The 27,971-nt window shown below is 52.7% G+C and overlaps 1 protein-coding gene across 29 annotated transcripts; it reads right to left on the bottom strand.

The window, feature by feature from the left end:
• Positions 1-332: 332 nt before the first annotated feature.
• On the bottom strand, positions 333-25,738 carry CUNH1orf159 (chromosome unknown C1orf159 homolog). 29 transcript variants are annotated; one of them, XM_073903533.1, is made up of 15 exons: positions 25,595-25,606; positions 24,466-24,588; positions 11,742-11,811; positions 11,541-11,641; positions 11,371-11,459; positions 9,184-9,259; positions 6,330-6,491; positions 5,966-6,031; positions 4,904-4,969; positions 4,267-4,401; positions 3,042-3,067; positions 2,913-2,943; positions 1,745-1,870; positions 1,350-1,536; positions 333-805 (listed from the first exon to the last, which is right to left on the bottom strand). In XM_073903533.1, exons 6-15 carry the CDS (start codon positions 9,243-9,245, stop codon positions 596-598), a joined length of 1,071 nt encoding a protein of 356 aa, XP_073759634.1. In that variant the 5' UTR covers positions 9,246-9,259; positions 11,371-11,459; positions 11,541-11,641; positions 11,742-11,811; positions 24,466-24,588; positions 25,595-25,606; the 3' UTR covers positions 333-595. The 29 variants fall into 29 exon arrangements, 24 of the variants coding, with proteins under 24 accessions (XP_073759634.1, XP_073759635.1, XP_025712012.1 ...); XM_073903534.1 differs by lacking the exon at positions 24,466-24,588 and having other exon boundaries at positions 25,595-25,612; XM_025856227.2 differs by having other exon boundaries at positions 11,541-11,811.
• Between the last annotated feature and the right edge of the window lie 2,233 nt (positions 25,739-27,971).

The following is a 27,971-nucleotide window of genomic DNA, read 5'->3' as shown; positions in this document are numbered from 1 at the left end:
CAAGGGCACCTGGAGGGTCCTGCACATTCTCCCCTGGCTCCCAAGCCCAGCCTCCCAGATGGGCACAGCTCGGCAGTGGAGTGCCCTCTCCCCTCCCCCGTGGCCCCGAAGCTGGTGGGGACCCTGGCCTCCCCACCTCCCCTTTGGTCCCCTCCCTTCCCCTCCGACCGAGGGGACAGACGAACGAGAGACGGTACCCACGAGGGCGCATCACTGCTCCTGCTGAGGTGACCGAGTCCACGTCAGCCTGGCTGACAAAGGGGCCGCCCCCACGGCAGGGCAGGTGGGGCTTCACCTTTCCCGAGGAACAGACGAGCCTTGGAGCGGGGAGGTTGGGGGAAGAAAGCCCTGAATAGTTTATTGACACCGATTTGAAGCTGATGCGCCCCTCTCAGCTGCTGGACCAGTATGCGCAAACTGTGAATGCTTGGGACAGGCACCACGGTGTGGAAGGGACACGGGGCCTGCCTCGGGCCCCTGGGATGTGGACGCTGAAGGAGAGACACCAGTCCCGACTGAGAACCTGGGAAGGTCAGTGTTGGGCCCAGTGCGTGAGAGGTGGCCACGAATGCTCCTTTCTCTTGGGAACCCCCGTCTATCTGTAACCAGCCAGGGCCAGCAATGCGTCTCCAGGCCTGAGGGAGCTGGGATAGGACCACGGGCAGCCCAGCCCTCCACAGGTCCATGGAGACCAGGCTAGCCGGGCAGGAGTCACAGGCGAATGTGATCCTGGACGGCCATGGCCCTGATCTCCAACAGCTTCAGGCCAGCGTCCGTTCCTTGGGTGGACGAGAACCTGCAGCACCTGGACCCAACGTGGGGAGCGGGTCAGGGGCAGGCGACAGAGGAGGAAAGCAGTGTCTCTCTGGCTTTTCTGCTTAAAACTGACAGAAGTCAGTAAGAAACCAGGAACCTCGCCTCTGCAGCTCCTGGAAATGTGTGGTCTTGGGCTTGGGGGAGTGAGGGTGGGGGGTCTTGGCTACAGGACAGTCCTGTGGGCCCCTCACCCTCGGAGGGGCCGGTGCTCGTGCCACGCCTCCCCTTGTCTGGACACCGTCCCGGAGGGGATGCCAGGAGGCCAACCGGCCTGGTGGTGGGGGATGTCTGCCCACTGCGGGCTCGGAAAGGCGGAGGGGCATGGAGCAGCCCAGCAGTCCCTGTAGGCTCTTGGCCGCTGGGAGTGGTCTCTCCCGAGGGGCCCAGACCCCACCTGGCCACACTCCCGAGCCTGGCTCAAGGACGCGGCTCCCAGTCCATCACACTGAGCAGCTGTGGGGAGGGAAGAAGCACCCTCGGGCAGCACCTGCTGCTGGGAGATAGTCACGCTGAGTCAGGGGCTGTGTCCAGACCTGTCCTGAGGCCTTGCTGGGCAGTGCCTGTCCTTTGTGTGCTGGGTTCTCTCCAAGGCGGTGTGCAGAGTTGTGGGTGGGTCCCCGGGTCAGACGTTGCTGACCCGGGCCTCCACCGAGGAGACGGCAGTGGGGCCCGTGTCCCTGTCCAAGGGCCGCTCGCGCCTGACATAGCGCGGCTTCCGCACTGAAACAGGGTCAGAGACAGGCAGGGTCAGAGTGGGGCCGGGGACAGGCGCGATGGCCCCAGGGCCCAGCCCTCCCCAGAGCTCCTGGGAGTGGGGTGTGGAGCAGCCCGGGGGAGGAGATCCCACTGAGCCCCAGCTTGTGCACAGAGAGTGTCTGATGAATGCTCCACTCATTGCAGACACTCGGTGCCCCTGCACCCCAAGCACCTTGGCCTGGGTGAGGGCCTTGCTCTCAAGAGACACAGAGGCAACAGGTCCCATGATGCACAGCAGAGCTGGACGGTGGCCCCCAAATGAGTCCATGTCTGAAGCCCCAGAGCCAGCAGATGCGACCTTACTTGGAAAAAGGGTATTTGCAGATGGGATTAAGGATCCTCCTGGATTATCTGGGGGGCCCTAAATCCAGTGACCAGCGTCCTCACAAGAGGGAGGCAGAGAGAGGAGACCCGGGAGAAGCCACGTGAAGATGGGGGCAGAGACTGGGGTGGTGTGGTCACAAGCCCACCAGAGGCCGGAGGAGGCAGGAAGGACCCTCCCCTAGAGACTCTGGAGGGAGTGCCCCCCAACCCCCACCTTGACTTCTGACTTCTGGCCTCCTGGACTGTGAGAGAATACACTTCTGTTGTTTCCAAGCCCCCAGTTTGTGGTCATTTGTTACGGCGGCCCTCGGAGACTAAGGCAGGGAAATTCAAGATGCTTGTAGATGGTACTGCTTTAGAGACATCAGAGACAAGTATTCTACAGAACAGAGCAGATCCAGCCTCGGCCAATAACCTCTTTGTCCCCAAAGAAGAGGGACATGTTCCCCTGTCCCCACTCCAGACCTCTGCACAGTGCCAACAACACAGACTGGGGAAGCCGGGAGGCTCCTACTCCAAGGCCTGTAGCTGTGTAACCGTGGGCCAGTCACTTAACCTCTCTGTGCTCATGTGTCATCTGTAACGGGGTTGATATGGGCGCCTATTCCTGGAATCATCTGAGGTGGGGCACGCCTGACCTAGCAAAACTGAAGTGCCAGCCACTCAGGAGGGACCACGGGAAGGCCTTATGCCTGGGCCAGCCTGCTCCCCACACCCACCACCCAGGTAGAGCTGGGACTTGGTGAGGGCCAAGCGAAGGCTTCAAGGGTGGCCCCAGACGCTGTGCTGGGGGGGTTCTCATTCTCCCCCAACAGACTCAGCATGTCAGGGACAAAAAGGGACAAATGGGAAAAGGCAGGAGAGCTGTGGCTGACTGGGGGAGGACCTGGCCCATGTCCCAAGAGTTGCAGGGCCAGGTGCCCGCAGAGCCCAGCCCTGCAGTGTCGCTGGAGAGTGGCCGATCCCATGGGCAAGATCATTTTGAAATTTTCACCCTGAGATGAGGGCTGACATACCTGAGGGCTGTGGCGGGGGAATCATGGCAGCCTTGAAAAGGAGAAAAGGCACAGTGAGAACAGCGGGCGGCCCCCAGCACAGAGGCCCACGACACGGGGGCACTTGGCCCATCCTTCCAGGTTACTTACGGCTTCGCCAGGCTGCAGGGCAGGGGCTGCGGGCAAACACGGGTGTCACCTGGGGCAGGGGTCCCTCGCCTGGGGAGGGGGTCCACGGGGCCTGCAGAGGCTCTTCCCCCACTCCAGGCTCAGCCCAGTCCCACCTCCCCGACTGCCCAGCAGTGCCCGGGGCCCAGCTGTCTGTCCTGCCACATTTCCCACCTGCTCTTGGGGTGGTGGGCCCCCAAGCACCCCAGGGGGAGCCGCCGTCCTAGGCCCTTTGGCAGAGCGACAAGCCAGCCCTCAGAAGGTACAGTGCTGTTGGGTCTCCAGCACCACCAGGAAAACAGGCAAGAGCATGCCTTCAGCCCCAGGGGAGGCCCAGCGTTGGGGGCAGGCCTCAGGGAGACCTCCACTGGGGAGGTTGCTATGCATCCCTGCACTCTTGGTGGCCACCTAGGCTGACCAAGCCCAGCTCTGGGGGTGTTCGGGAGGAGACACTGAGTGGGTCTGCCCCAGCCCCTGCACTGACACACCAGGACCCCTGTGGCCACTGCTGAGGAGCAGCCCCCCACAGCTGACCCGGAAGGGCCCACCCTGACTGGCGTGGGTCAGGATCTGGGAGCTCTAACAACCCCACTGAGGCACCCAGCATTGGCTCCGGGTGGGTGGACAGGGCTCTCACAGAGGCCAGGTGAGGAGGCTCTGGCTAATCACCCACTAGCTCGGTCCACGGATGGGTCCGATCTGGTGGCCGGACCACCTGCCTGGCACACCCGGGGGCACAGCAGGGGTGATGCCCGTCTCTTCCGGAGGGGGGCGGATCCGGCATCCAGGCCCAGGGTAAGCTGGGGTGGCCGGGGGCCCCACGGTCCCTGCACCAGCCTGCCTACCCCCACTCCCAGGGGGGCAGGGGAGCTGCGGGCAGGCGGCCACCAGACCAGGGGTGTCATCTCCTCCCCACCCCCCTCATCAGCAACCCCGCCAGGATGCCCCACGATGGAGTCACACCAGCACCTTTACTCTGAGAGCCCCACAGAATCCACGTGGGAGCTTCCCTAGGACGTGGCCGCCCCTCTTACTCTTGACACGAGAGCCACGTGGCAACCCAGTCCCCTTCCTGTTGTTTTGTGAGGAGTCTTCACGGCTGCACAGCCTGCGTCTTGCACCCCAGCCCCAGCCCCCATTGCCCCCCAGGCAGTCCCCGTGGCTCCCCGGGGGTGTGCACTGGCCGGCACCCTTCTGGCCGGAATACCTTTGTTTCTCCCGTAGAAGACCTTGGGGAGTTTGCTGGTGCGCTTCAGGTAGAAGAACCCAGCCACGGACAGGATGAGGCCAGAGCTGACGAAGAGCGTCCCCAGGAAGAGGGAGGCTGCCACCTGAGGGCTCCCTGTGAGCAGAGTGCATGGCAGCCAGTGGCAAGCCTGGGCGGGCCTCAGAGGACCTCCCAGGCCCCTGCTCCCCGAACATGCCTGGGCCCTCACGGGGTTCCACACTCAGGGCTCGGGTGCCCCGCAGACCCAGAACCTGGCTGTGGGGTCTGAGGTGCTCGAGTTTCCTAGGCCTCCGGCTTGTCACAGGAAGGTGGGGCACTGAGGGGGCTCAAGATTCCAGCCCCTAAGAACAGCAGGCCCTGGGGTCCCCATCTCCCTCCTGAAGGCTCAGCACAGACTATGGGGTCCCATATCCCTGGCATGCCAGGTCAGACCTTCAACTCAGAGGCAGGGGTTGCCACTACACCCTCACCTCGTGGGAGCTCGTTCCTTGCCCCTAGCTGGCCTTCCTAGCACCATGATGCTTGCCCATCTTTACCTACACGGGGTCAGGATGGGCTGGCGGGCCCATGGCTGGGGGCTCTGGATGGTAATTGTGGGAAAAGTGCTCTTAGATACCTGTGGGGAGGTGGCTTTCTGACCCTGAGACACAGGCAGGAGGTGTGGCCATGGCTACGTTGGAACCTAGAGGGGGGGATGAATTCCGGCTAATTTGGCATGTCCTGACCCAAGTTTGCCACAATGAAAATGGGCTCTAGAGCCAGACTAGCCGGTCTTCCTCCATCGGTACCCCCACTGCCAGACCCAGCATGGTGTCACAGGAGGTCGGGGCCGTCTGTGCTGACCCCACCCTAAAACTCTGCTGCTCTGGTGGCCGGCGTTGGTGCTCCAGGTCAGCACAAGGCCACACGCTTCTGGTCCTGAAACTTGTGCAGAAAGCAGGAGCCCTCAGTCCAGGTCCAACATGCCCTCTGCTGAAGGCCCAGTGTCTGGGGGACACACAACCCCCATCACAACCTGGTCACCTGACAGGAGGTGACCACTCCTGGGGTCGGTCCTGCTCCCTGACTGCAGTGGCCCCTGTGGCGGAGCTAAGCCTCCGCGGCTGGCGGACCACATCTCAGATAGGATGGGATGCAAGCTGAGGACAGAGTCTGCAGGAGGTGGGCCCTGTGTCTTCCCCATGAGGACCAGGCGGTGTGGTGGGCTCTTCTGCCTGGCAAGCAGTGTTTGCAGTCTGAGCCCTATATCCTCAGAAGAGCCTCAGGGGATGGGGGCCAGGGGGCCTCAGGGCACCCTCCCACCTCCAGACAACCGTACGTCCCAAGTTCCCGTGCACCGAGGTGCTGGGTGGGCCAGGACTGTGGCAAGGGGTGAGCTGTGCAGCTGTGAGCATTTCCACTCACTAGAACTGCTCAGGGGCATGTGCGAGGGCCTCCTGCCTGTGCCCAGTAAGCCCCGGCCTGGGGGCCACCGACTCCACCAGCCCTGCTCTGTGGTCAGGCTGGGTCCCTGTCCATGCATCTCTTGCCTGGGGTGCAGCGTGACCTTGGCCGTGGCTGTGGCCCTACTGAGGCCAGCATAAGTGGTTGTGTGCACTGGCAATGGCAGATGATGACCCCCTCCTCCACCAGGACCTGGGCAGAGGCCCTGCTCCCAACTGGTGAGCCAGAGACTCACCGAGATTTGGCTGCCCGGGCGTTCCTGTGCTCCTGTTCAGTGGGAACTGGGCGCCCCAGCCAGCGACTGTGGGGAAGCAGAGACGTCAGTGCGGCCGGCTCCCCGGGCAGGTCTGGACCACGCACGGGGACGCCGCTGAGACTCCCAGGGAGCCAGAGACGCAGCCCAGTGGGGAATCACGGGCCAGAAACCAGAAAGGGAGGAGGCCTGGAGACAAGAGCCGCCCTCACCCCACAGCCGTCCACATGGACACCAGGACTCAGGGAGAGAGGGGACCGGGTGGGGGGGGTATCCCCTCGACGGACGGTGGTCCAGGGAACCGTGGGCCGCCCGCTGCTGTGGGGACAAGAAGGGCAACTCCCACCCGTTCCTCCTGAACTTGGAGACGTGGCCCCTCGGTGGGAAGCGGGCCAGGTGGGCCTGGCGGGCGGGGCCACGGGGCGGCCGCGGCAGTGGGGGCTGAAGGTGCTGTTCCTGCAGCGGACGCAGCTGACACTCCCGTTCTCGTTCCGGTGCCTGTAGCAGCCTGTGCGGGAGACAGTGACTCAGCTCTGCCTTCGGGGGGCTTTCCCATATCCTGAGTTTGTGAAATTGAGAATTCGCTCAAGAATGCTAATTAGCTCGTTCTGGAAGTCTGGACGGAAGGGCAGGTTTGATTTCAGAAAAAGACACAAACTTGGCGGGAGCCGCAGCGAGCTCTCACCCAGGGGCTCTGTGGGATCCTTTCTTGGACGTCTTGTAAAACAGTCGGAGAGGCAGGGAACCCAAGGCAGGCAGGTGCCGTGCGCGGCCCCATGCTCCGGGGAGGACCCCAGCAGCCTGACCACCGGCCCCTCACCCTGCCTCCACAGGTGCCACAGGGACACGGCCACCCCCTTCAGAGGCACTGTCTCCAGCCCAGCTGTGACACTTGCCCTCTGCCGTCCCCTTCCCTGGGAGGTCCCAGACTGACGCCACTGCCCAAAGCCCCAGGCTCCCCCGGCGCTGGGAGCAGTGCAGCTCCCACTGGCCAGTGGTTTGCAGACAGTCCATTTTGCCAACTAGCCAGGGCACCCCTTAAGGGCAGGAATTGTGTGTTATAACCTTTATTGCTTCTTAACATCCCCAACATAGAGCACAGCGGCTGAGCAAACACATGCTCGATCAATACTGAGTGCAGGTACTGAGCTGGCCCTGAATGCTAGCGCTGGCCCCTGGGGCAGTGTCCAGGGACACGTCCTTCATGATGAATTGTACTGATGTTTAATCCACACACAATGTCACTGTGAGGTGAAGGCCTTTCTGCAGGGACACCAAGTGGACGGCAGGGCCCGAAGACTGACCAGTGACAGTGCCTGTGATGCTGTGGGCAGACAGGCCTAGCACCACACCAGGGGGCCTGGGAACCGGGGGGCCTGGCATGCACCTGGCGCCCATGCAGCAGTTCTCCCGAAAAGCACCCCTCTGGCTGGCTCCAAGGTAACTGGGAGGCCCCGGGCTGGGCTGTTGTGTGCAGGGACAAGGGACAGCTAGAGAGCCAGGACCAGTGACCAGAAAGACTAAGGAGCTAAGGTTGACTTTATGAAGCCCCTTTGAAAAACCACCTGACACCTGGCTTACTGGCTTCCCAGCCTCACAGGTGAGCAAGGAAGGTCACTTACGGGGAAGTCCAGGAAATGAGGGTATTCGGACCTTGAGAAGAGAGGGATTCACCAAAATCTGTATGTATTAGGGTTAGGGCTGATGGCGAGTCCTTGGCTTGGCTTCCCGGCCTCGGGAGTCCAATCTAAGATTCCTTGTGGAAAGGTCCAGCAAGGCAGACTTAAAAAGAGTCTGAATGGTCAATCACTATTCTTGCTGCACTATGTAGATGATCAGGCCACATTTAGTGAGGCTAGACTTATTTTAAAAGCCAATTCACGTCTCGCTGTGATTGTCTTTGGTAGAAGTGGGGGTGACGGTGTCTGTAACGCATCTATGTGGGTATCAGACTCCACTCCTGTTCGTGTCTGAGGTTTTGTTACCTACCTGTAAGCTGCACCGGCGCCTGAAACCTTCCAGTCTCTTCCAATATTTGGCTATGACTCTTCAAACTAACATTTCCACTTTCCTCCCTCCCACCCTCCTGACTTGGAATCACTAAGAACTAAAACTGCCCTTTCCCCAAAGCCCTGCAAGTGGAGGCTGGATGTGTGGGTATGAACTTCGGAGAAATCACCTCGACACCTCACGTGTGGACACAGCCTCACGCCTGTTCCCGTGTGGGCCTCTCAGAAAGTTCACAAGCAGCCCCACGGCCTCAGCACATTCGCAGTACAACCCCGGAATTTGTCAGACACCGCCTCTGCCATCCTCACTCCACCTAAATGGGCGTTGAGTCCACCATCTAGAAGGGTACTTAGCTGACTGCCCTCTAGATTGAGAAACTAGACTTAAAATTTGCTGCAACCATTAACATTTGTTTTTCTTTGGTTTCCATAGAAATGCCTCTTACTAAATACCCGATTGCTCCCACCACAGAGGCGTCACTCTCGGGGAGGCCCACCTGCCACACCGGCTCCTGACACCTGCACATCAGCTTCACCGGACTGACCACTGCCAGGACTAGAGGCCCCTCTGGTGAGGCGCAGGACAGCGTGCTCAGACCTGTTCTTTTCTTCTGGTTCCATCTACGCCTCTCTCCCCCTTTGCCGGTCCCTTATCTCCCAACTTCCAACCCAATTCTCTTTGCAGCTTGGCTTTTAATATGTAAAACTTTCTGAGGGTAAAGTTTCAAATGGGGGACCGAGGGAAACCAGAATATGCCTCTTCACACACAAAAATATTTCCAGCTAAAGACTCTTAAAAAACAGCAGGAGCAAGAAGGGCCTGGACCTCCCTTTTTCTCCCTGAGAAGCAGGAGACAAAGGCCCCACATGAAGGTCACCCACACAGCAGGAGGAAAGAAACACACTCACTGCCAGAGACCGACGGCCAGGCGGACTTACCCACCTCCACCCAAGAAGAGGCGGACAGGCTGCCAGCCAGGAGGGAGGCTCAGATGGGGTCCTGTCACTTTCCTGCTGCTTCTGCCCATTCTCCCAGCCCCTCGCCTACCTCCCAGGCATCTCCAGCATCCTTCCCGAGGGGCCTGTGTGCCCGCCTGCTCACACCAGCTATGTTGACCCCCACAGGGTTCGCAAGAGCACTGTCCTCATCACCAAGGCTGGTCAAGGTTGGCTGGTGCCAAAGCAGCTTACCTGGACCACACAGGCTTGTGCCCCCGCAGGTGGTGTTGACATCCACCACATCCACACAACATTCAGGCTGCTGGCCCTAGAGGGGAGAGGGCAGTGAGTTTGCAGACCCCACAGCTGGGGCTCGGGCAGGACAAGCAGGCCAGGCTGAGAATGGCATCCGCAGAAGGGGTACCTCACAAGCTTGACCCAACGCCCATGGCCCTGGCCTCTTCTAAATTCCAAATAAAAAAAAAACAAAATTCCGAATCAGGTGACCATCTCTTGCTTACCCAGAGCGAGGTGAGGACACAGTCACACCACATGAACACTTCCCGGGACAGAACTTCATGTGCCCAGTGAGTGTTTGATGACTGAATAAACACAAGCATGTTCCTAAGCACTCAGATTCCCAAAAGCAAGGAAGGGGGATCCCTTGGGGGCCCACCCAGAGATTCTGACCAGGGGACTGGGCTGGGGCAGCCTGGTGGGGCAGGGAGTGGTCCTGGGGACACTTGCCAGCCTGTGGGTGCTCGGCGGTCTATGCAGCCACTTCCCTCCCCTGCCTGCCTGCCTGCCTGACCACACGGCCTCGCCTGGGAGCTGGTAGGAGCTGTGGCGCTTTCCGAAGGTGGGTCTCTTGGGTTCGGGGCAGAGCTACTGCTGCTCAGCCCCATGGACACAAGTGGATATAGGGTGGGGCACTTCAATCCAAAAAATTATTTATAGGCATACCTCAGTGATACTGTGGATTCGGTCCCAGTACAGGATAAAGTGAATCAAGTGAATTTTTTGTTTTCCAGTGTATGTAAAAGTTACGCTTATGCTATAGTCTCTGAAGTGTATAACTGCATTGTGTCTAAAACACAATGTACGTGCCTTAATTTAAAATACTTTACCACTACAAAATGCTGACCATCACCTGAGCTTTCAGCGGGTCATAATCACTGATCAGAGGTCACCATTAACAAATAGGATAGTCATGAAAACGTCTGAAATGTTGCGAAGATTACCAACACGTGGCACAGAGGCTGTGAGAACGACGTGTGCCTGTATGTTGCTCACCACTTGCCAGACAGTGGCTTTGAAAATTAAACAATTACAGGTGCTAAACCCTACCCCAGCGCCACAAGTGGACTCCTTCCCAGGAAAAGGAAACACACGTTTTTCTAGACTGTAATAAAATATGAAGATAAACCCAGACATCCATGGCCTCCCCGGTGAGGCGTGTCTGCCCTTTGTGCCCCAGAAAAGTCACCCCATGGGTCCTGCCTGGTTGCTCTTCTCAGCGTTCTGTGGCTGCCCTCCACAAGGGGTTTCTAGCAGGGCCCCTGCAGAGGAAGTGCCCAGAGCAGGGCAGGTTGTGGGGCAGGAACTCATGCCTGCTGTGTGCATATGCAGGGGGGGGTACTGAGTGGGGAACAGATGTGCCAAGTGCTGGCATTTACAGGACCAAACTCGAGGGGCTTCCCGTGGGAGTTTGGCTCAGTGTGTGTTTATCACAGCCGAGCTTTTGTTTCTTGTGCCGAGAACACAGTGAACAGTGAGGGGTGTCTAAGGAACGGCATGGACACTCTGTGCCACCACAGGAGGGGTCCAAGGCCAGTTCGTGGCTGAGGTCAAGCCCACGAGGGACACTCCAGCCACATCCCATCCCACCCAACCCTGGCACAGGCAGAGCGGCTGGAAGGCCTCGCCCTCTGGAAGGCCTGGATGATGTGCAGCTGGGTGCACGTGGGCATGGCCAGGGCACAGCATACCCGTGTCAGCGGCCTGGGAGAGCCAGGGTACCTGGCCACAGGAGGCCTGCAGCAGACCCTGCCTAATGCTGCTGCTTGCCTGGACACGCAGTCTCCATCCACCCCAAGTTGGGCAGGCAGCTTGCAGGCTCCCCTCGGTGCCAGTGGGGGCAATTGTGCAGAGACCCTTTTCCAGCTACAGTAACAGGTTCAGTTTGGCAAAGAGAAAAAGAAGCTTCTAGGGGACGTCACAGAGCAGGTGCCAGTTGGGGGGCATGTGTTTGCTTTTCTCCGTGAGGCACAGGTTTCCCTGACCCCAACAGCAGGCACAGTTGGTTGTCCCTGGGGCCAGGGCAAGGGTGACCCCCGAAGGTTGCCAGGTGAAGGGCCCACTGCCTCCATGAGGGGCTGGGAAGAGAGGGTTTTGACTTTACTTCCTGGCACCCACGCCGCTGTGTGACCAGACACCTACCACACTTTCTGAGGATTTGCTGGCAACTTCCACCAGAAGGCCTGCCAGGAGGACGGCACGCTGGAGCGCCATGTTCCAGAACACAGGGTCTGCAACAGATAGGGGCACTGTGCAGATGTGGGCGCCTCCTTCCAGGGCACCAGGTGGGGGCCGAGGTGCAGGACCCTTACCTGGCCCTCTGGGATGGGAGCTGCAGACATCCAGAGGCGGAGCCCAGGGCTTAGCTGGCAGGGCGGGGCTGCTAAGAAACCGCAGATCCCTGGTCCCAGGCCTGCAAATCAAGGCAGTTGGTGAGGCCCATTGTTGGTAGGCTCAACTGACTTACCATAAGGAGCCCCCAGAGCTGAGGGACTGGAGGGTCTGTGCTCAACCCATCTGGATCTGGATCTGGATCTAGATGGACTACTCCTTCCTCCAAAGCTTTCAGCCATTCATTGCCTCCTGAAAGGATGAAGCAGAAGGGGGTTCTGCTCATGAGCTTGGACGGGACTTGTCCATCTGCCATCTTGCTCTGTCCTAGGAAAACCCCAATTCAAGCATTTTCACCAAGAGACAGAACACCTAGGCAGTGAAACACCTCTGGGGCCAACACAGGCCAGTCAGGGACCCTCAGCCTTATAATTTTCTACTATTCACCCTGCTCTTGTCATGGAAACTGCAGGAACAATGTCATCTTGGGTGATAAAAGTACCATCTAAAGCCACGACTGAGGAAAACCCCAGAGCAGAGGACTTCTGATGGAGTAACAGGCAGAAGGAACAGCAGACAGCGCCACACACTGCAAGTGCATTTCCCCACACTAGCAAACTCAAAACTCGGCAGCCCATGTGATTTAGGACTTAAGCTGTCACATTTCCAGTGTGACCAGAGAAAACTAACCTGCACAAACCCTGCAGTAAATTGTTAAAGTTTTAAACAAATTTCTGTTAACATGCAACATGGTAACCATAATTACCTGTCCGAAATGCAGCTGGCTAAATATTTTGACATATAAAAGTCACCTCTATAAAGACTTCTTACTGGACAAAAAGAGCTGTTACTCAGGGAACCTGTTCAGGTTCCTGGAGATGAAGCTTCCATGGTGGCAAGGTGGGTCAGCAAGGAACACATTTTGGGCTGGGGAATGAGAAACCACTCCTTCATCTGGCCTCAGGACCAGCAGGACCAGGTGGTGGGAGAGTTCCAGCCTGGGGGTCCTGGGGATGAGCCCCACTGCCGAGGATGTCAGACAGCCTCCTTAGGCTGTGGGCCCCAGACTTCCGAGCATGGGGAGGGGACACATGCATGACAGCAATACTGGGACAGGGGCTGGGGCTTTGTCCTGTTATACACTTCATGCTAGGAGCCCTGCAGAAGCAGGAACAACTTATGAGGCCTTGTTATGAGCCCCCTCCCCACCCCTTATTCATGCCATCCCATTTGAAATGCATGCTTTATTCAAAACGCACCTTCTCCTTTCTAGGACAGCAACTGCGGACGTCATAGACACGCTGACCCTCACCTACAGGGTGTGATCAAAACTTTTCCCTTTTGTGTATTCCATGTGTGCTCAGCAGAGCCCATCTCTCTCTGCCTTGTGGAAACCCTAAAAGTCACGGACCCTTCAGCTCACTCTGTGTTAAGAGGGCATCCCCACGGTCACATTAAGTCATAAATTACCCTTTCAATTCAGGAATCAGAAATCCAAGATTTTTTTTTAAAGATTTTATTTATTTGCGACAGAGGGAGGGAGGGAGGGAGAAGAGAGAGCATGAGCACAAGTCTGGGGAGGGGCAGAGAGGGAGGGGGGCAGACTCTCCACCGAGCAGGGAGCCCAACATGGGGCTTGATCTCAGGACCCTGAGCAGAAGCAGATGCTTAGCAGACTGAGCCACCCAGGCGCCCCTCAGAAGTCCCAGATTTTAATCAACACTTTCATCTGCCAGTTAGGCGATGTTATTGGGGTATAATTTACACACAATAAACTGCATCCATGTAAAGCACACATTCAGTGAATTCAGACACTGTGCGGGATGTCTCTGTCACCCGCAGAGGAAGCTTGAGCCCCTCTGCAGTCCTCCCAAGCCTGGCTTCATGCATCCACAGGCTCTTTATCACTGCAGATCAGCCTGCATTGTCTACAATTTTATGTAAATGAACCATACAGTATATACACTTTTGTGCCTGGCTCCTTCTACTTGAACTAATGATCCTTAGATTCATCTGCACTTCATTCCTTTTATGGCTGAATGATAATTCCATGGTGAGGGTGTACAACGTTGCTTTTACCCACCCACCTGCTGATGGACGCCTGGATTGTTTCTGGATTTTAATGGCTATAAATAAACCTGCTGTGGACATTTGTTTATGTGTCTTTGTGTGGACATTTGTTTAATTTCTCTTGGGTAGGTACTTAGGACTGGAACGGCTGGGTCAAAGTCAGTGTGTACTTACCTTTCTAACCTGCGATCTGTCCCCCACAGCGGTGATCCCAAGCACGCCCCCACCGGCACTTGGCATGGCACCCGTGGGTGCGCGGTGGTAACCCACTGTTGCTTTAATTTGCATTTCCCTGATGATCAATGATGGCTCTTAGCTCTCATGTGTTTATGTCTTCTTCAACCATTTGCCCATTTTGTTTAATTGGCTTTCTATTATTGAGTTGTAATAGTTCTTCACATGTTCTTTGTCAGATATATGCATTTTTCAGATATAAATATTTTGCAAATATTTTCTCCCATCTGTGACTTGCCTTTTCATTTTCACATGAGTATCCAGAAGAGTGTTTTCACTCAATAAAATCAAACCCATCAATTTTTTCTTTTATGATTCTTGCTTTTTTGTGTCCTAGGGTTAATCTCTGCCTTGACCTCATGGTCATTCCTATGTTTTATTCTAGAAGTTTTAGAGTTTTAGCTTTTACACTTTGAGTTACTTTTGTATATGGTATGAAGTAAAGATCAAAGTTTATTTTTTCCATATGCATGTCCAGGAGTTGTAGCACTGTTAAGACTTTCCTTTTCATGTTATCATGACATCTTTGTTGAAAATCAACTGAGTGTATGTATGTGGGTCTATTTCCAGACTTTCTGTTCTGCTCCACTCACCTATGTGTCTATCCTTCACCAACATCACAGTCTCAATTACTAAAGCTTTACTGAAATCTTGAAAACTGGTAGCATAAGCTTTGCTTTGTTTAATTGCTGTCAAGTCTAGGTTATGTGCATTTCCATATTTTAGAACCACTTTCCCAGTTTCTACAAAAGAGCCTGCTGGGCTGGGGCTCCTGGGTGGCTCAGTCGGTTGAGCGTCTGCCTTCGGCTCAGTTCGTGATCCCGGGGTCCTGGGATCGAGCCCCGCATCAGGCTCCCTGCTCAGCGGGAAGCCTGCTTCTCCCTCTCCCACTCCGTGCCGCTCTGCCTGCTTGTGCTCTCTCTCTCTCTCTCTCTCTCTCTGTCTGTCAAATAAATAAATAAAATCTTAAAAAAAAAAAAAAGCCTGCTGGAATTTTGGCTGGGATAATCAACATTTTAACAATATTGAGTCTTCCAATCTATGAATGTGCTATCACTTCCCATTTCTTCAAGTTTTCCCTTCAGCTGTCTTCTGAAGTTTGCAGTGAAGAGGTGGTCCTGAGCAGAAAGGGGTTCTGCACAAGCCAGTCCTATACACAAGCTCAGACTACTCAACAAATAAGTTTGTTAAACTTATTACTAAATATTTTATTTTTTGGTATTATTGTAAATAGAACTGAATTTCTAATTTCACTTTCCAATAGTCTGCTGCCAGTACATAAAAATACAATTAAAATTTGTCTATTAGTCTTAGTTTCTGAAATTTTATGAAATTCACTTGATAGTTCTAGCACTTTTTGTAGATTTCTTAGGATATTCTACATAAATAATTATGTCATCTGCAAAAAAATCCAGCTTTACTTCTTTAGTTTTTTTTGAAACTTGTTTTAGGGCACAGCACTTGGTCTATGTTAGAGAATGTACAATATGCACTTAGTAGGAATTTGTATTCTGCTTTGATGGGTGTAGCTTTCTACAAATAGCAATTAGGTCAGGATGCCTGAGAGTAGTGTTCAGATCCTCTATGTCTTTACTAATTTCTTTTGGGTTTTTGTTCTAATATTTGGTGGGAGAAAGAGATGTTAAAATCTCTTATTATAATTGTGGAACTGCCTAATTATCTCTCTAGTTCTGTCAATTTTGCTTCATTTATTTCGAGGCTCTGTTATTAGACACATTTATAATTGATAAGTCTTCTTGATGAAACGAGCCTTTTATCATTAGACATTTCCCCTTTATCTTTGGTGATACTCAACCTCCTGAAATCTATTTTATCTGATATAAATACAGCTACTCCAATCTTCTTATGTTCACTGTTTGCAAGATAGATAGATGGATAGATCTTAGATCTACAGATATATTTTGCATCTATATATCTTATTTTCAACCTGTGTTTTTTATATTTAAAGTGAATCTCCTGGGCGCCTGGGTGGCTCAGTTGGTTAAGCAACTGCCTTCGGCTCAGGTCATGATCCTGGAGTCCCGGGATCGAGTCCCACATCGGGCTCCCTGCTCAGCGGGAAGTCTGCTTCTCCCTCTGACCCTCTTCCCTCTCGTGCTCTCTATCTCTCATTCTCTCTCTCTCAAATAAATAAATTCTTTAAAAAAAAATAAAAAATAAAAAATAAAGTGAATCTCCTATATACAGTATGCAGTAGGTCTTGCTTATTTATTCATTGTGACAATCTCTGTCTTTTAATTGGAGAGTTTGGTCCATTAACATTTATGTAATTATCACTATGGTTAGACTTAGGTCTACCATTTTATTACTTGTTTTCTACTTGTCCCTCTGTTTTGTTTTGTCTTAATATATACAATATTTTTATATTTTTTAAAGATTTATTTATTTACTTGAGAGAGAGTGAGTAAGCAAGCGCAGGGGGAAGGGCAGAGGGAGAGGGAGAGAATCTTCAAGCAGACTCCCCACTGAGCACAGAGCCCAACTCAGGGCTTGACCCCAGGACCCTGAGATCATGACCTGAGCTGAAACCAAGTTGGATGCTCAACTGACTGAGCCATCCAGGTGCTTATAATATACAAAATTTTTTTAGAGCAGTTTCAGGTTCACAGCAAAACTGAGCAGGAAGTAAGAGTTCCCATACCCCCCACACAAGCAGAGCCCCCTCCAACATCCTGTACGTTTGTTATAATCAGTGAACCTATAGTGACACACCACTGTCACCCAAAGTCCATATTTACACTATGGTCACCCTTGACGTTGTATAGATGGGCTTTGGCAAATGTCCAAGGGCACTATGGGTGGATTTAGGGCTACTATTGTTTTCTTTTGGCCTCTCTGGTATTTTGGCCCTCTGTTCTCTCTTTCCTGCTTTATTTTATATTATTTATTTTAAAAATTCCCTTTCAATTTATCTTTTGGTTCTTTGGTTATACTTCTTTGCATATTTTTATAACTGTTGCTCTAGAGATTGCAATATACACCCTCTCTTTTTCATAGCCTACTTAGAATATGGCACTGCTTCTTCTAACATGTAGAAGCCTTGAAACTCTATAGTTTCATGTCTCCTTTACTATTCTTTGTGCTACAATGGTCATACCTATTACATCTGCATACATTACATACACAAGAAATGTTTGAATTTTTCAAAACACAAGCACTTGAAAGAAAACATCTCCCCCAGATACGTACTGTTCTTGATGATCGTCACTCATTCATAAAATCTGAATTTCACTTCGGTACTCACCTGCAGTCTACAAAAACTTCTTTAGCATTTTTAGCATTGCGCACTTGATGGCAACAAATTTTATCAGTTTCTCTTTCTCTGAAAACACTTTTACTTAGCATTCACTCTTAGAGGGTACAGGATTCGTTTAGTATTTTAGGGTGCAGTCCCGCTCGCTTCTCACCTCCACGGTCCCCGATTCACAGACTTTACAATGCTATACTGTACGTGATCCGTTGCTTTTCGCTGCTTTCAAGATTTTCAAAGTTAATCTTGAGTTTTCATTAATTTGAAAATGATGTGTCTAAGTGTGACTTTATTCATATTTATCCTATATGTCTTTCACCAAATTTGGAAAGGTTTTAGTCATTATTTCTTCATGTATTTCTTCTGCCCCACCATGTGTCTCTCCTCTCCTTCTGGAGTCTATAATTACCCATGTGCTAGACATTTACCCCAATCAATCCCCCGTTTTCCTTTAGACTAGATGATTTCTATTAATCTTTGATGTCACCAACTATTTCCTGTCACTCCCACTATGACCATTCAGTAAAGTTCTCATTTCAGATGCTATGTTTTTCAGTTCTCAAATTTCCATCTGGCTCATTAAAAGTATGTGTGTGGAGGCGCCTGGGTGGCTCAGTCTGTTAAGCGGCTGCCTTCGGCTCAGGTCATGATCCTGGGGTCTTGGGATCGAGCCCCACATCCGGCTCCCTGCTCAGCGGAGAGCCTGTTTCTCCCTCTCCATCTGCCTGCCACTCTGCCTACTTGTGCTCTCTCTCTCTGTCAAAAAAATAAATAAAAATCTTTTTAAAAAAAGTGTGTGTGTGTGTGTGTGCGCACGCATGCGTGTGTATATATATATTATCTCCTCACAGAGATTTCCTATATTTTTGTTCATGATGAGTGTATTTTCCTTTACCTCACTGAATATAGTTATTAAGTCTGCTTTAAAGTGTTTGACCAAAATCTATAAAGAACTTAATCAAACTCAACACCCCAAAAACAAAGAATCCAGTTAAGAAATGGGCAGAAGACATGAACAGACATTTTTCCAAAGAAGACACCCAGATGGCCAACAGACACATGAAAATACTCAACATCACTCATCATCAGGGAAATACAAATCAAAACCACAATGAGATCCCACCTCACACCAGTCAGAATGGCTAAAATTAACGTCAAGAAACGATAGATGTTGGCGAGGATGCAGAGAAAGGAGAACCCTCCTACACTGTTGGTGGGAATGCAAGCTGGTGCAACCACTCTGGAAAACAGTATGGAGGTTCTTCAAAAAGTTAAAAATAGCGGGAGGCCTGGGTGGCTCAGCTGGTTAAGCATCTGACTTGTAGTTTTGGCTCAGGTCATGATCTCATGGGTCATGAGATCGAGCCCCGTGTTGGGCTTAATGCTCAGGGGGGTCTGCTTGAGATTCTCTCTCTCCCTCTGCCCCTCTCCCCCTTGAATAAATAAATAAATCTTTTTTTAAAAAGTTAAAAATAGAACTGCCCTATGATCTAGAAATTGGACGACTATTTACCCAAAGCATACAAAAATACAGATTCAAAGGGATACATGCACTCTGATATTATAGCAGCATTATCAACAATAGACAAACTATGAAAAGAGCCCAAACATCCATCAGCTGATGAATGGATAAAGATGTGGTGTATATACAATAGGATATTACTCAGCCATCAAAAAGAATGAAATTTTGCCATTCGCAATGACATGGATGGAGCTAGAATGTATTATGCTAAGCAAAATAAGTCAGTCAGAGGAAAGACAAATACCATATGATTTTACCCGTGTGGAATTTAAGAAACAAAACATAGAAACATATGGGAGAGGGGAAAAAAGAGAGAGAAACAAACCATAAGAGACTCTTAACGAGAGAACAAACTGAGGGTTGGTGAAGGGAGGTGGGTGGAGAATGGGCTAGATGGGGGATGGGTATTAAGGAGGGCACTTGTTACGATGAGCACTGGGTGCTGTATTTGGTGATGAGCCACCAAATTCTACTCCTGAAACCAATATTGTACTGTATGTTAACTAACTAGAATGTAAATAAAAAATTGAAAAAAAAAAAGTGTGTGTTTGATCATCCAGCACCTGGGTCATAATATAATTAGCATCTACTGATTATCTTTTCCCTTGAGAATGGCTCATATTATTGTGGTTCTTCATGTGTTCAGTAATTTTGGGTTGTATCCTATAAACTGCAAATGTTATGTTGTGGAGACTCTAGATTTGATTACATTCCTCTGAAGAAAGTTAATGCTAAAAACTCTCAGCAAACTAAAAATAGAAGGAAATACAGCAAACCTGATAAAAGACATCTATAAAAAAATCTGTGGCTAGGGGCACCTGGGTGGCTCAGTTGGTTAAGCGACCGCCTTCGGCTCAGGTCATAATCCTGGAGTCCCTGGATCAAGTCCCGCATCGGGCTCCCTGCTCAGCAGGGAGTCTGCTTCTCCCTCTGACCCTCCCCCCTTCTCATGTGCTTTCTCTCTCTCTTTCTCTCTGTCTCTCAAATAAATAAATAAAATCTTTAAAAAAAAAAAAAAACCTGTGGCTAACATCATACTAACAATGAAGTATAGAACATTTCCCCCTAAAGATTGAAGAAATCAAGGATATCCAATCTTAGCATTTCTATTCAATGTTGTCCTATAGGTGCTAGCCAATGCAATAAGGAGAGAAAACCAAGAAACTGTCTCTGTGCAGATGGCATGACTATTTACATGGAGAATCCTAAGAACCCTACAGGAAAAAACTAGTATAATTTATGAGTGAATTTAGCAATGTTCCAAGAATATAAAGTCAATATACAAATCAATTGTTATTTCTACTAATTGTAACAACTAATTGGAAAATGAAACTTAAATATTTACAGTGGCATTCAAAAACATAATTTGCTAGTTCCTGGGGATAAGTTTATTTTAAAATATGTAAGACCTGGGGCGCCTGGGTGGCTCAGTCAGTTAAGCATTTGCCTTTGGCTCAGGTCGTGATCTCACGGTCCTGGGGTCGAGTCTCGTGAGTCCTACGTTGGGCTCCCTGCTCAGCAGGGAGTCTGCTTCTCCCTCCCCCTCTGTCCCTCCCCTTCTCCCCTGCTTTAAAAAAATATATATATGTAAGACCTGTATACTGAACACTATAAAACACTGCTGAAATTCAAGATCTAAATAAGGGAAAGACATACCATAATGGCATATATTACACACACCATTTTATATGTAATGGAAATATCCATTAATCCATGTCAGTAGACTAGAGAATTCAATATTATTAAGATGTAAATTGTCCCTACATGATCTTATACTTAACTCAATACCAATCAAAATTACAGAAGCCTTTTGTTTTGAGAAATTCACAAGCTGATTCTTTTTTTTTTTCACAAGCTGTTTCTAAAATGTATAAGAAAATGCTTAGAACCTAGGAGAGCCAAAGCAGTTTTTAAAAAGAAGATGGAGGATTTACATGACCTTACTTGAAGACTTATAAAGTCACAAGACAGTTGGATTGATGAGAGTATAAACAGATCTATGTAACAAAACAGAGAATCCAGACATAACATAGATGATTTTTGACAAGATGCCAAAGCAATTCAATGGAGAAAAATAGTTTTTCAACAAATGGTGCCAGACAACTGGCTACTCACATGGAATAAAAACTAGACTCAGATCATACGAAAAAATTAGAGATGGATCATGAAGCTAAATGCAAAAACAAAATCTATAAAGCTTCTGGAAGAAAATACAGGAGAATATCTTTGTGACTTGCTTAGGCAAAGACTTTTAGAAAGGACACTGAAAGCATGAACTGAAAAAGAAAACCAATTCATAAATTAAACTTTATCAATAACAAAAACGTCTCATCAAAATATACCATTATGGTGGATACAAGACTATGCGTTTTTCAAAACCCATAGAAGCATATAGCACAGAGAATAAAGTATAATGTATGCAAAAAAAAATTAAACAGAATGTCAGGGATCTCAAGATGAAACACAGACTGTGACCACTGATTTCAACTGTGTCAGAAGCGTATGACATCAACACACTGAAGGGGGTGGGAAAGAAGGAGCTGACCTCAGCACCTCTGGAAAATGATGTTTGACTGGGAGGCTAAAGACAGAAAGAACCACACATAAACACTGTACTCTAGTTGATAAATTTGTCTCGTGTGGGGATGGAATGTGGGCGAACAATTCTGAAACTGCTTTATGTGCACACTGGGGCTGGGCTGGACAGATATGAAAATGGATAGTGGGGGGGGTGCCTCGGTGGTACAGTTGGTTAAGCACCCAACCTTGGTTTCCCAGGTCGTGGTCTCAGAGTCCTGGAATCAAGCCCCGTGTGGGGTGTAGAGCCTGCTTGGGATTCTCTCCCTCCCTCTGCCTCCTACCCCCCACCGCTCTCTCCCTCAGTTAAAAAAAAAAAGGAAAGGAAAGGAAAGGAAGAAAAAAAGAAAGAAAAGAAAAGAAAATGGACAGTGGATGGTGGGAAGTAGGTTCTGACAGGAAGGTTACAAATAAGCATGTTACAGATTACAGGTTACAGACACACACGTCATCTAGCCCCGCCCACCGGGAGGACCTCAGGCCCGGACACCAGTGCCCAGATCCCAGCTTCTAAACACCATCCTCCAATGAAAGAAACCAGGGCTCCTTGGAGAAATGGCTGATTTCAGGGCGGAGGCAGGCACACAAGATGAACCTGGAGCATCTGGAAGCGCCAACAAGAAAGGAAGTGCCCCCAAAACAAACAAATGAAAGAGCTCCCAACAATGTGCGCAGCAAAACCACGCAGGGCTGGACCGGACCCAAAGTACACGACAAACATCCAGGAGCCCCAGCTGACGGAAGGAAACGACCGATAAATCCACACATGGGGGACAGAGAAAGCCTCCTTACAGAATTCCAAATGATACAGTGGATCTCCCCTGCCACCCCCACACCGCGGGAGGCCCGGCTCATTCCCACCCCCTGCAGGGCGACTGCCTCACTGAGCGGCCACTAGAGAAGACAGGAGGGAGCGAGGAGACACCTGGCACGCACCACCTGGACCAGGTGGCCAGGCCAACGTGGCCAGGCCAACGTGCCCCGTGCTGTCCTACAGATGCCAGCGCCCCCGACAGCATGTGATGAGAGGGCCACCTCACCACCGCTGGGGTGTTCTCTCCCAAACCCACGACACCACTCTAAGCACCAGAAAACACAGCAGACAAACCCAAAATGAGGGACATGCGACACAACACCTCTGCAGTCCTCCTCAAAACAGTCAGGGTCATGAAAAAGGAAGAGAGTCTGAGACACCAGCCCACCCCACAGGGAACAAAGGAGCTGTGACACTCAACGCGGTGTGGGACCTGGACAGGGATGTTGGCAAACCGAGTGAAATCTCACATCTGCAGTGTAGACAGCAGGAACATAGCACTGCTGTTTCTCAGTTTCCACAAATGCACCGTGGTTACCTAAATGTCGGTATGAGGGAAAACCGGCCATCTCTGCCACTTTTCTGTAACTCTAATACTACTCCAAAAAATTTTAAGTGCATTTCTAAAATATACCATTAATAAAATGAATAAGCAAGTCAAAGAATGGGAGATAATATTTGCAATATGTATCTGACAAGCCATGTATCCAGAAGATAAAAAGGGCTTTTACAACTTGATAATTTTAAAAAAGGACAAAAGACTTGATTGGACATTTCAGAAAAGAGGTATGAATGGTGACAGGTGGAAAAGTGCTCAGCATCACTAAGCTCTAGGAAATGCAAATTAAAGCCACCACGAAAACACTGCTCTGCAGGGTCACTCGCAGGGATTTTCCCAAGAGAAAGGAAAACACACCCACAGAAAATGTGTACAAGACTGTCCATAACCTCTTTAGTCACACAAACCAAACCCAAGAAACCCCACCAAGTGCCATCACAGGACTTATAGGTGCACGGTGGCACATCCCAGGAGTGCCAACACAGCAACACCCAGGGTCTGAGGCCAAGACGTCCAGGTGCGGGGAGATTCCAGAGACTCTGTCTGGCGTGGGCTGCTCCCGGCTTGCAGGTGGTGCCTGCTTGCTGCGTCCCATAGCCCTTCCCTGGGCCTGTGAGCAGACTGCTCTCTCTCTTCTCATAAAGGCACTAATCCCACCATGGGGCCCATCCTCATGACCTCATGTAACCATAACCACCTCCCAAAGACTCCTCCAAAGATCAAAACACTGGGAGTTAGGGTTCCAACCTACGGATTTGGGGGACACGACCATTCAGCCCACAACACAAGGGACCTTTCAGGGATGACAGAAATGTTTTCTATCATGACAGGTGTGCAGGTTACATAGCTGGATGCATTTGTCAAAATTGGCCAGACTGGACCTATGCATTTCACTGCATGTGAATCACACCTCAATAACTGAATAGGTGGGATTCATTTTGAAAATCGTCCTGGAGCCAAAAAGTTAAATAATTGGGTAAAAATATTCCTACATGGTAATGAAAAATTTGGTGAGAATTTAAATTGTACTATATGTTGTCTCACAATTCCTTTTTCCTTAGAATTGGTTTCAATGAAGAAATAAAGCCTCCAGGTTGCTGTGATTCTAAACAAGTAATGCATCCTGGTTACCCGGGTGGAATTTTTTTTTTTTAAAAGATTTTATTTATTTATGTGACAGAGAGAGACACAGCGAGAGAGGGAACACAAGCAGGGGGAGTGGGAGACGGAGAAGCAGGCTTCCCGCCGAGCAGGGAGCCCGATGCGGGGCTCGATCCCAGGACCCTGGGGCCATGACCCGAGCCGAAGGCAGACGCCCAACGACTGAGTCACCCAGACGCCCCGTACCTGGGTGGAATTATGTGTGGTGGGTAAATAAGGGGTTACTGCTGACAGGACAACCTTGTAAACAGGCCCTCCAGCCGGAAGCCTTGCCCGAGTGACCACACCAATATTCATTGCAGCCCTGGCCCCCAGCCTTCAGGCAGCTGTGGCTGGACAGGACAGCGGGGGACGGCTGGTCCTCAGCTCTGGGTCTGATGCACTGATGGGAGCACGACACAGGCCCACTGGGCCTCCCCCCATCAAAGGAGGTACTGCTGGTTATTTTCTCAGCAAGCAAAGGAAGCAGACATGGAATCTGACTCTCAGGAAAAAAAATAAGAACATGCTTCTCGATCTAAAAATCCCATCTCATGCTGGGATGGAAAATCAACGGTGATGACTTGACTGGACGTAAAGGAAACATCCCAGCCAGCTGACATGTATGGCAGATGCCAGGAACGGCACGTGGGCCCCCACTGCGCACCACCGTGTGGACTCCACACACCCGAGAGGGGTGTGCAGCCCCTGGAGCCTACCTGAGGGGTCTGCATGCTGGAAAACCACTCAAAGGCATCCCTGGCCGTGGGGATGCGGAATTCTCAGTGCTACGGTGACTAAAGTCATTCTTCCAATGAGTTAGACGACAAATCACAGCTTACCTTAAGTACAAGAGTAAGTGAAGGCTGGGGAGGTGCCTTTGGGGTCCTGGGGCGCTGCCTGTGCACCAGCCCACCAAGACATCTGTTCGCTCTGCTTTGGGGAGGAATATACCAGCACAGGGGCGGGAGTGTGTGTGTGCCAGGAAAACAAACTTTCCGGATAATTCAGATTTTATTTCCTTTTAGGAACTTCTGAAAACAATGTGGCCATTAAGATTCTGGCTGAACACAGACTACTATCCGGTGGCTCTCAGCCGGGAGTGGGACGGGAACAATCCAGGTGGGCTATTAAACTTCCCCAGCCCGGGCCTCTTCCAGGGCCCCCCCGGGGTTAAAAACCACGAGAAGCACGAGGCCCCAAGTCAGCCTTCTCCGCAGAGCGTAGTCGTACTACGAAAAACAAGAAGAAAACGGGGCCAAGTTTGACACCTTCGAATTCAACAGGACGAAGCGGTTAAGAAGGGTCACAAAACAGTTCTTTGGGGGAGAAGCTGCATTTGCCAAAATGCTATTCCCTGAAACCCTTGAAAAGCCCTATCCAAACGTATCCAAACGGCCTGGTCTTAAGTTCCAGCGGAACTAACGTATCGGACAGTTACGGTGGCGACACGCTCCTCGAAAACCCACGTTACGCCTCAACCTTCACGGCGATAAACGGACTCAGGGCCGACGCCTCCAGGGAGAGGGCTTCCAGGGCATCCGGGGGCCTCCCGCTCGCCCCGCCCGGGCTCGGGCCTGAGGGCGAGGCCGCCGGGCGCCGCGGCTTCGGGGACGCGGGGGCGTGTGCCTGAGGCTGGCGACCGACGGGCTCTCCCAGCGGCTGCGCCTGCGGGACGTTCGGCGGACCTTTGTGCCGGCTCCGAGCCCCGCGCCGCGCCCGAGGCCGCCCGGCCCCGGCGTCCGCGCCCCCAGGCCGCCCCGCGAGGCCCTGCCCCCGCCCCCGGTCCGCCCCCGGTCCGCCCCCGGCCCCGGCCGCCCGCGCGCCCGCCCCCGGCCCCTCACTCACCCCGGCGCCCTTCGCGTTCCTCTTTCGTACCCCCCGCCCTGCGGGCGGTCGCGCCGCGCTCCCTGGGATTTGTAGTCTCTCTGCCACCTCAACCCCGGTACCAGGCCGCGCGACTCCCAGCTTCAAACTACAACTCCCGGCGGTGCCCGCGAGAAAAACCCTCTCTCCAGAGGGGTTCCGGCACAGGGTTCTCGCGAGGCCGTGGGAGGCGCGCGCGGAGCAACCTAGGAAGTGTAGGCGAGGCCGCCTCGGCCCCGAGAGCGGGGCCGCAGACCAAGCTGGCAAGGGGAAGAGCCGCGCTCCCCAGGAGCCCACGCGCGCCGGCCGGCCTTGGCGTTGCCGGGAGCCCGGGAAGCCGGGGCGCGCCGGCCAGCAGGGGGCGGCGCCCGAAAGGCGGTGTTCGCGGCGGCGCGGCGCCAGCCCGGACCGGCGCCCGGAGTCAGGGACACAACCGGGGCTTCAGCCCGGAAAAGAAGAGCGCAGGCCCGCGCCGAGGCCACGGCGTTTATCGCGTTCTGCTGGTTGTAGGCGCGGGTGGAAAGCCCCCGTCCGCGGCGACTCGCGGTCTCCCGCTCGGTGTTACAGGACGGGGCCGCTTCACCCCGTGCCTGGGGAGGAGCCCCTACCCCCGGCAGAGCGGAAGCCCCTCCGGGAGGCGAGGCGTGTCTCAGAAGCCGGCCGTGAAACCTAGCTGCCCGCCTCAGGCGCGGGGCGACCCCAGAGCCTGGCTGCCTGCGCGAGAGGCCAGCGCTGCGTCCCGGCGAGGAGCGCGCAGCGGTCGCCGTTCGCGGAAGCGTCGGTGTGCGGCGCTGGGAAGGAAGCTGCGGCCTTGGCTCACCTTGCCGACCGGCTCTGCCACTTCGGAGACCCGCGGCAGCTTTTCGCGCGGGGTGGGGTCGGGATGGACTAGGGTGCCCGGTGCCCGGCCCGCGGCAGGGCTGGCCTGGCAGCACCTCGTGGGCGCCAGGGAACGGAGAGTACGACTGCGCACCCCGCCCTGCGTGGCCGGCGCGGGGACACCTTCCCGGGGATGCGCTGGCCCCGCGGAGCTCCGCAGACAGGCACGGGCGCTGGGTGCGCTCGGGGGTGTCATTGTGAGTAAAGAGCGGCCGCTGTCGGTGCCGTGGGGCTGGCGCTGGCCCTCCTCGAGGGCCTGTAAGTGAGCAGAGAGATCCGTGACCTTGGCCTGAACCAGAAAGGGCAGCCATAGCCCAGCACAAGGAGGTGCCTGAGCAGACCCTCCAGCGCGGGCTTTGACACAGGCTTTTCAGGTCTCACCTGCACTTGGCACTTCCGTATCAATAGGGATGGATGGGAAGGAGACAGGTGTGACCTGGGTTCCTCTGAGCTGGCGGGGCCGGTCAGGCGGGTTGTCTTCACACGGAACTACGCCTGGAGCCATGAGGCCTCAGGGATGGGGAGGGGGCTGTGAATGCTCCCCACAATTAGTTCCAAAGTCCCCGGGGTCTATGTAGGTGACTGAGCTGTCTAGCAACCTAGGCTTGGCTTTGTCCCAACAGGATGACACCGTGGCTCGTGGAATTTCCACGAGTGTGGTCTCAGGCTCTGCTTCTGAGCTGCCCCTGGACAAAAAGAACAGTTGTGTGCATCCTGCAGCATTCATAGTTTTGCGATTATTCAATAAGTCTCTTGTGTGTTAATAAAAGGGTTTGGAGCCTGTCAGCCTCCCTGGGGGTATCTGAGTGAGAGGTGAGTGTGGGTTAGGGTTAGGAGTTGCAAGTGTGCTGGGGCGTGGGTACCACTGGCCTCTGGCACCCAGGGCTCCCTAACTCTGGGATGTCCATGTGGCCTCCTTCCCAGCTGGCCTCTGTGCCTGAGTCCTGGGGGTTCGCTTCCCTTTGGCACACACCTGAGGACATCCCTCCCAAGTTTGAACATCCAGAGTCTTCAGTGGAAATAGGGTGCCAGCCTTGCAGCATAGGGATATTTCCAAGAAGAGTATTGGGAACGGCAGGGAGAGTCATGTCTGTGTTTCTATCTTGGAGGACAGCACTCACTCAGCTTCTTTAATGGGAGGTGGGAGTGCTGCCCAGGCTGCCCCTTGGGGGCCTCTGTGGCAGGAGTTGTCACAGGCCTGGCTGTTAGCTAAGCAGGCCAGTGTTCCAGGGAGACTGGGGGACACGGCTTGCCACAAGAGCCCTGGGGGCTGATGGAGCTGGCCAGGGAGGCTGCCATGGGAAAGTTCCTACTGGGCCTAGTGGTGGGCTTCCACCTTTCTGTCCATTCTGGTTCTGATTGGTTCCAGGCTTGGGGGGCGAGATCAGGCCCAGGGAGGGCCTAAACCCTTTTAGGCTCACACCTCCAGGAAGCTGCTGCAGGTGTGGGGGGAGGGGTCCCATGCAGGAGCCATACCCAG

This window comes from Callorhinus ursinus, unplaced genomic scaffold (genome assembly GCF_003265705.2).
Source record: "Callorhinus ursinus isolate GAN/ISIS: 27379988/994484 unplaced genomic scaffold, GSC_fseal_2.0 scaffold18, whole genome shotgun sequence".
Classification (NCBI taxonomy): Eukaryota; Metazoa; Chordata; class Mammalia; order Carnivora; family Otariidae; genus Callorhinus; species Callorhinus ursinus.
Note: the sequence above shows the minus strand (reverse complement) of the source record. Positions and strands in the feature narration are given on the sequence as shown.

Bases quoted from the DNA above. Each gene is read 5' to 3' on its own strand.
- CUNH1orf159 (XM_025856229.2), bottom strand. From the start codon at position 9,245: ATGTTGTGTGGATGTGGTGGATGTCAACACCACCTGCGGGGGCACAAG. The intron at 4,970-5,965 runs GTGAGTCTCTGG...CCCCCCCTCTAG, and splicing joins GCCCGGGCAGCCAAATCTCG to GTTCCAACGTAGCCATGGCC. The intron at 806-1,349 runs GTCTGGACACAG...CGTTGGGTCCAG, and splicing joins CCAGCAAGGCCTCAGGACAG to GTGCTGCAGGTTCTCGTCCA.